At 40.1% G+C, this 8,547-nt stretch overlaps 1 protein-coding gene across 3 annotated transcripts in view; it reads left to right on the forward strand.

Moving 5' to 3' along the window:
* The window catches only part of LRIG3 (leucine rich repeats and immunoglobulin like domains 3), a 48,518-nt gene extending 40,224 nt beyond the window's left edge, over positions 1 to 8,294 (forward strand). For all 3 annotated transcript variants that reach the window (XM_034935541.3, XM_063593033.1, XM_063593032.1), the window contains exons 14-19: positions 1,357 to 1,638; positions 2,603 to 3,055; positions 3,856 to 4,014; positions 5,889 to 6,032; positions 6,132 to 6,407; positions 7,633 to 8,294. In XM_034935541.3, the coding sequence (XP_034791432.2) occupies positions 1,357 to 1,638; positions 2,603 to 3,055; positions 3,856 to 4,014; positions 5,889 to 6,032; positions 6,132 to 6,407; positions 7,633 to 7,877 (1,559 nt within the window). In that variant the 3' untranslated portion in view covers positions 7,878 to 8,294. The remainder of the gene's footprint in view (positions 1 to 1,356; positions 1,639 to 2,602; positions 3,056 to 3,855; positions 4,015 to 5,888; positions 6,033 to 6,131; positions 6,408 to 7,632) is intronic.
* The last annotated feature ends 253 nt before the right edge of the window (positions 8,295 to 8,547 follow it).

The raw sequence follows: 8,547 nt of genomic DNA on the forward strand, positions 1-8,547 counted from the left end.
GACTCTTCCTTTCCCTACCTTTCATTCCACAAAATTAAGATTCTTGGTTATTTGTATCTAAACCTGCAATTATGTTGAAGACGACACCGTACTCAGTGTGGTGAGTAACACAGAGATGAACCAGACATGTTTTTGCTCTTTTTTTTTCTTTTTCTTTTTTTTTTTTTGAGACAGAATCTTGCACTGTCACCCAGGCTGGATGACATCCTGGTTGCAATCTTGGCTCACTGCAACCTCCACCTCCCAGATTCAAGCAATTCTCCTGCCTCAGCCTCCTGAGTAGCTGGGATTACAGGCGTGCACCACCATGCCTGGCCAATTTTTTGTATTTTTAATAGAGACGGGGTTTCACTATATTGGTCAGGCTGGTCTCGAACGCCTGACCTTGTGATCTGCCCACCTTGGCCTCACAAAGTGCTGGCTGGGATTACAGGTGTGAGCCACCGTGCCCAGCAATGTTTTCCTCTTTGAGAGTTTACAGTGTAATATACTGATCTGGAAGGCTGCAAAGCATCATGCTGGATGCACACTGCCTTTAATTCAGAGATCTGTGTGTGAATCCTGCCACTCCTCCGTGATTTTCAGCAGGTTGCTTCACGTCTCCGCCTCCAGTTCCACATCTTTCAATTAGGGATAATAGGACCTGCCCCCTAGAGGCATTATGCTCATTTAGTGAAATAATATGTGTAAAGGATGTAGCAAAATGGCTACAAGGTAGTGCTCAGTAAATGCACTGTTAGCCACTGTTAACAGAAGTCTATTCTTGTTTGCTTTATGTGGTAGGTATACAGTTTTACAGTAGGATCCTTGCCACTTTATCATTTAACTATCTGTATCTGCCATGGTAGAAGATTTTGAATATGATTCATTAATGCATTCACTCAGCAAATGATGGCTGTGGCCTGGCACATAGAACAGTTTTGAGTTTAAATTGTAGGGCAAAACATGTATCTTAAAAGTCACAGAATGTTAGAGCTACCAGGAGAGACTTTAAAAAAAAATAGATGAAGTGAGTGGTCAGGGTACAAAGAGATTAATTGATACACCCAAGATCTCACAGTTCATTGTTGAGGAAACTAAAAAGTGGCAGAAAATAGCAGGAAGACCTTCATTCTGAGTATCAGATGACCTCTGTTTTATCCTGACTTCACTGTTTCTGTATCTGTAACCTTGAGCAAGCCTTTTAATCTTTCCATCTCAACTTTAGTTTCCTTGACTTGAAATTGGAATTAACCCCTGCCCAATCTATGTCAGGGACAATCTGTAAGTATCAAACAAACAAAAAAATAAAAAGGAATGCAAGTGAACCTGTAAGACTCCACTGTGCTAATGCCTATATTGTTTATCTGATTTCAGTGCTTCCCTCATTCACCAAGACCCCCATGGACCTCACCATCCGAGCTGGGGCCATGGCACGCTTGGAGTGTGCTGCTGTGGGGCACCCAGCCCCCCAGATAGCCTGGCAGAAGGATGGGGGCACAGACTTCCCAGCTGCACGGGAGAGACGCATGCATGTGATGCCCGAGGATGACGTGTTCTTTATCGTGGATGTGAAGATAGAGGACATTGGGGTATACAGCTGCACAGCTCAGAACAGTGCAGGAAGTATTTCAGCAAATGCAACTCTGACTGTCCTAGGTGGGTGAATTTGTTAAGATTCTGTAGTATAAATCAGTCTTGAAGATACTAGCTCATCCAAGGTCCCTAAGTACCAGAAGTTGTGAGAGTAAGAGATGAAGATGTATGGGGCATTGCCTTTTCCTAGAAAGTATTAATGCAAATGGCCTCTTGAACACTTTGAAGTCAGGGATTGCATGACATCCTCAAGTCTGGCCACTGAGGTGAATCCCTGCCCCCTCCATCCTGAAGAGAGGGGCCGAGGAAAAGTTGGGATGCTTTCCCTTTTATGGGGGATCACCCTCCTCTAGTTTCCCCACTGTGCTGTCTATATCAGTAGTCTTAACACCATAAAGAACATTAAAAAAAAATGTAGGAACAAATTGGGAAGGCCTTACTCTTTTCTCAGCCTACCATACCTCTCCGGAAGTCAGAGGTTTTTTTTCATCTTTTACCTAAACAAATGCTTTTTAAAAATGTAAACACAATTATTATTCACGTATCTTTGAAAGAGCTAAAGTAACCTATTAAGATACTAAATAATAAAAGTAAATTATTGTCAGAGTTTTAATATAGGCCCAGGCATCCAGCCCTAAAAAGTTTCACTTAAAAAACTTAAGCATTCTGATTTTTTTTATTTATCAACATACCCTTGTGCTTGAAATTATTTTTGTACTTTCTATTTTTAAAAAGCTTTTGTTTCCCACTCTCCCCCCTACTACCAGCTTCCCGACTTTTGCAAAAGTGAGGGAAGCTGAGATTTTTAAAATAGTAGATATTATCCTTAACTGGTGTTATGAGTAAATGACAGCAGAATAGTGAAATACTGAATGTTGTATATGTTTAGGCTCTTAGAAAAGTGTGTCCAGTAAGTTGTGGGAGAACAAAATTTTAGGTTACAATTTGAATAAGTTTAAATGCTACATTTTATGATATGGAAACTAAATTTTATTTGGGAAATTAAAAGCATAACTTGTTATTTCAGAAACACCATCATTTTTGCGGCCACTGTTGGACCGAACTGTAACCAAGGGAGAAACAGCCGTCCTACAGTGCATTGCTGGAGGAAGCCCTCCCCCCAGACTGAACTGGACCAAAGATGATAGCCCATTGGTGGTAACCGAGAGGCACTTTTTTGCAGCAGGCAATCAGCTTCTGATTATTGTGGACTCAGATGTCAGTGATGCTGGGAAATACACATGTGAGATGTCTAATACCCTTGGCACTGAGAGAGGAAACGTGCGCCTCAGTGTGATCCCCACTCCGACCTGCGACTCCCCTCAGATGACAGCCCCATCGTTAGACGATGACGGATGGGCCACTGTGGGTGTTGTGATCATAGCCGTGGTTTGCTGTGTGGTGGGCACGTCACTCGTGTGGGTGGTCATCATATACCACACAAGGCGGAGGAATGAAGATTGCAGCATTACCAACACAGGTGTGTAAACAGAAGCTTGGCACACACAGGTCACGGGAGTCATGTGTTTTTGTGGTTCTGCAAATACTTCTAGAACGTGTGTCTTGGAGTCTGAGTTCATCTCAGAAGAGTGACTCATTTGTTTCAAGCTGCAGAAATATGATTCACTAAAAAACTCCAGCCCCAAATAAAGCTGATGTTTAAAGATTAATACTTTTTGTTAAAATGACATCAGGGTATCCTGTGGCTGTGAGATAAAATCCAAGTCACTGACTAAAATATTTCTAACTCCTTCATAAGATAGTGATGGAGAACCAGGAACAGCCCTTTAATGATAAGGTTTACTCTCTGCAGTGGTTGTATGTCTTGTTGTGTATGCGTATGTGCATGTACTTAGGTTGGATTTTATTAGTGGAAGAGCGGCTGTGACTTGATTAGTATGTGCAAAGTCAGATATTGATTAGTAATATTAAGCAGGGAATATGGCAATAATCAAGCATAATTCGAAAGCTTAGATACTGTCTCATGAAAATTCTTAGGCCTTCAGCCTTTTAAAAAATCTGTTTAAACATTTGTTGTTTTGAAATTTGGGAGGTGCATCCAATGGGTGATAAAACAGAAAGTCAGCTTATACATCCCAGAGCAGCAAAGCCCTAATTTGCCGTTCCAGAGTACTGTACAATCGAGATGGTTTTGCCAGAGTAGATCTCCCTTAATTTGATGTATACAGAAGCCAAAATAGTCTATGCCATTCACCCGGGATGCCTGTGGGACAATTAACGATCATCCTTGGTTAATAAAATGCTGCTGTTTTATTACAGATGAGACCAACTTGCCAGCAGATATTCCTAGTTATTTGTCATCTCAGGGAACGTTAGCTGACAGGCAGGATGGGTACGTGTCTTCAGAAAGTGGAAGCCACCACCAGTTTGTCACATCTTCAGGTGCTGGATTTTTCTTACCACAACATGACAGTAGTGGTAAGTGTTTAAAATGAATGTGGGCTGTAATTGTTTTGAAGTCATATGGTGGAAGGCTCAGATATGATACTCATTTTCACAAGACATTGATAACACTGACATTTAGGACCTGGCCCAAGATCACTAGCAAGGTTGAAATTGTATAGTTCTATATCCTTCTCTTAAATACTAGGAAAGAAATAAATCTTTGTTTCTAACAATAAAAAAAGACTAGTAGGTTTAGAAAAATGTAATTATTCCATGTGTAAAGGATATCTGTGTATCCTTTACGTTATAAATGTTCTTTGGCCCTTAAATGATATTAACTGGTTACATGAATGGGCTTAAAAGTCTAATGGTTTACATTATTTTCTTTAAGAAGTCTATTTTTTATTTATTTATTTTTATTTATTTGAGACGAAGTCTGGCTCTGTCACCCAGGCTGGAGTGTAGTGGCGTGGTCTCAGCTCACTGCAGCCTCCACCTGCTGGGTTCAAACGATTCTCCTGCCTCAGCCTCCCAAGTAACTGGGACTACAGCCACATGCCACCACGCCTGGCTAATGCTTTCTTTTGTTTTTGTATTTTTAGTAGAGACGGGGTTTTGCCATGTTGGCCAGGCTTGTCTTGAACTCCTGACCTCAGGTGATCTGCCTGCCTCAGCCTCCCAAAGTGCTGGGATTACAGGCGTGAGCCACCGCACCCAGCCTCTTTGAGAAGTCTAATTCTGACCCTTGCTTTCAATGCTGCATAGTTTTGAGAATAATAATGGAGACAGCATAATACAAGAGCACAGGTTTGGTACAAGACCTACTACTTACTGCATGTACTGTGGGGCACATACAATACTTTCTGGTGAGGTACTTGTGCAAATGAAATGAAGATGGAAAACTACATGGCGCTAGGCACATATTAAGGGCTCAGCAAGTGGAAGCCATCGATGTTATTCTAAAATATGTGACCAACTTTTCCCATAAGTATTTATTATACGCTCTGTGCGAGACATTGTAGTTGGGAGAGAAGTATATGTTTTCAGTTTCACAGTTTCGTCAGAGGTGGATAAACTAAAAGTGCTTGGCAAGCCAGAAATAAAGAGCATAGAGTTACAGGATCTGAGCATAGAAGTGAGTATTCTGGTTAGACCCGTTTAGAGGCAAAGAGTGGAGACCCAAGCTCATTAAAGCATAATGGGGTTAACTGAAAAGACACTTAAGGAAAACCTAAAGGGACAGAACTGGGGCATAATAATGCCAGGCTGCCTAGATGCTGAGGCTGGAGATGAGGCTGCTCCCAGAGTAGCTCTGGGCCACCAGCATTACTGTGTCACGTTCTGCATATTTGCTTTTCTCTCAACCCACCACCTCTTACTGCCCAGTTTCTGCTTCCCAGACACATGCGTCATCGTGACATCTCTAACCCTGATGATATCACTTACTCTTCACCTGCTGTGTCCAGCAGTAAATGGCATATCATTTCTGTGTTGTTTGGTTCAGATACTCATGAGATGATATGTTTAGCTGAGCTTATCTTTGAGATGGGCATTAAGAGGTCATTGGCCAAGTGCCAATCCTGGTTCTGGTCATCTGGGACCTTTTGTAAGAAGGGGACAGTGCTGATGGTATGTGGTTTAGACCATGGCTGCTTTGGCTGCAGGATCTGCACATATCAGTTTCCCGTAGAAACCAAGTGAGCAATAAGGCCACCACACCTAGCACAATGGCTAATTAAGTCCTCTAATAAATTTCTTAAAACCCTACTGTAAATTTTTGCAATTTTTTTGTCTATATGATGTTCTAGTCAAACTTTCATCTGTAAATATGGAAGATGCCAAAACTGGGGAGAATGTTGAATGGCACTTGAATAATTGGATCATTGACTAAGATTTTTGTTTCAAAGGGACCTGCCATATTGACAACAGCAGTGAAGCTGATGTGGAAGCTGCCACAGATCTGTTCCTTTGTCCCTTTTTGGGATCCACAGGCCCTATGTATTTGAAGGGAAATGTGTATGGCTCAGATCCTTTTGAAACATATCATACAGGTAGGTGGTTTTCTTGCTTGAGTACAGTTCTGTTTCTTAGAGAGACTTCTAGATGTGCTAACTGTAATCTCCTTCTGTTATTACCCCCATATTAAAAAGGTTGCAGTCCTGACCCAAGAACAGTTTTAATGGACCACTATGAGCCCAGTTACATAAAGAAAAAGGAGTGCTACCCATGTTCTCATCCTTCAGAAGAATCCTGCGAACGGAGCTTCAGTAATATATCATGGCCTTCACATGTGAGGAAGCTACTTAACACTAGTTACTCTCAAAATGAAGGACCTGGAATGAAAAATCTGTGTCTAAACAAGTCCTCTTTAGATTTTAGTGCAAATCCAGAGCCAGCATCGGTTGCCTCAAGTAATTCTTTCATGGGTAAGTTTATTAAGTTATCAGGTACCTTGTCTGAGGATCCATACTCCAAGTTGTGTGTGAGAGAGCAATGACAGCCTTGAATGTCAAACTGGTAAAAAATGGTTTCTTGAATGAGGCTGCCATGACATCCGACTAGTTAGTGTAAATGCCTCCAAAAGCAAAGTCAGAGGTGGGATTTTACTTGATGATGTGTTTAATCTATAACTAAGCCTCAGGAGCTTTCTGGGTAGCACCGTGTGTGGCATCTACTCCAAGACAAGGGTTTGGGGAGGACTTAGGAGCTCAGCTTGTCAGCCATGTGGAAAAAGTGGTTTTGGGCTCCCACGGCCTTTGGGGTGGAGTTGTGTGCTCTGCATGATTGTGGTTTGGTATGTCTGGTGGCTTCCAACTGAACCCGCAGTCGAAGGGTGGAAAACAGCATCCTACCTAGCAACAACTGCTAGTCTGACAAGCTGGACTACCTTTGGCCAAGAAAACCAGCCTTAAGGTCCAAGTCGGTGGTGTTAGATGCTGGCTGGCACTGAGATTAGGTAGTGAATTTTTTCGTCTGATGCATGGGGATAATAGGATGGAAGAGCTGAGGTCATCTTTTCACTGAACAGAGAGATGGAAAAATCAGCCACAACTTGCCATGTTGACAATAAAATTTAAAAAAGAATTTTCAAATATTTTACCCAACTTCTACGAAATGTTATGTTTTATCACAGTGTAATTATTTATATTCCTTTTTTGGAAAAAATTAAAATAATATGCTTTGTATAACTGAGGCAAGAATTTGATTCAATTGAGTAATATTTGGCTACAATTAATGAAGAAAGGGCAGGACGCAGGTTTATTTTGAAAGAAAATTTCTTTATTTAGCCTCAGTTAACTTGGATGTTACCATCCAACACACCCGTCACCAAAATTGGGCTCTCAGCTAGGATATGGGGAAACTTATATTGGGGAACTTTATTGCATGACCATTAACATTACTACGGGTCATGAGAAATGATAAAGAATAGATGCATTTGTTCAGTGGATGTAAATATGAGGGAAGGCAAATGTCTTTTGCTCCATTCTAGAAGTGATCTGGCTGTAACACAGATGTACATGTATGTGAGTGCCATAATGTGGATTTGTAGAAAACACTTACTCATATTCATGTTCCTTCATTTGCAATGGGTTTTATTGATTCACATGCTAGCAAAGGGACCCATGTGCTCAAGGTGTTTCTTTCTTTCAGGTACATTTGGAAAAGCTCTCAGGAGACCTCACCTAGATGCCTATTCAAGCTTTGGACAGCCATCAGATTGTCAGCCAAGAGCCTTTTATTTGAAAGCTCATTCTTCCCCAGACTTGGACTCTGGGTCAGAGGAAGATGGGAAAGAAAGGACAGATTTTCAGGAAGAAAATCACATTTGTACCTTTAAACAGACTTTAGAAAACTACAGGACTCCAAATTTTCAGTCTTATGACTTGGACACATAGACTGAATGAGACCAAAGGAAAAGCTTAACATACTACCTCAAGTGAACTTTTATTTAAAAGAGAGAGAATCTTATGTTTTTTAAATGGAGTTATGAATTTTAAAAGGATAAAAATGCTTTATTTATACAGATGAACCAAAATTACAAAAAGTTATGAAAATTTTTATACGGGGAATGATGCTCATATAAGAATACCTTTTTAAACTATTTTTTAACTTTGTTTTATGCAAAAAAGTATCTTACGTAAATTAATGATATAAATCATGATTATTTTATGTATTTTTATAATGCCAGATTTCTTTTTATGGAAAATGAGTTACTAAAGCATTTTAAATAATACCTGCCTTGTACCATTTTTTAAATAGAAGTTACTTCATTATATTTTGCACATTATATTTAATAAAATGTGTCAATTTGATGCCAAGCCCCATTTATACAATAACAATCTTTATTATTTTGAGCACAATTTAGGCTTAATTAGTTCACATTATCATGTCTCAAACGGATGGGAATTATATTTAGCCCATTAAAGTATGAACAAAAATGACCATTTTTTCTACCTCCCAGGATTGTTGTAATACAGATTGAAATCAGATTGTGCATATGAAAGCACAATTGTAAACGAGAAGGAGCTACAGAGATTTAAGGTACATTAATTTATTTCTAAATCT

This window comes from Pan paniscus, chromosome 10 (genome assembly GCF_029289425.2).
Source record: "Pan paniscus chromosome 10, NHGRI_mPanPan1-v2.0_pri, whole genome shotgun sequence".
Lineage (NCBI taxonomy): Eukaryota > Metazoa > Chordata > Mammalia > Primates > Hominidae > Pan > Pan paniscus.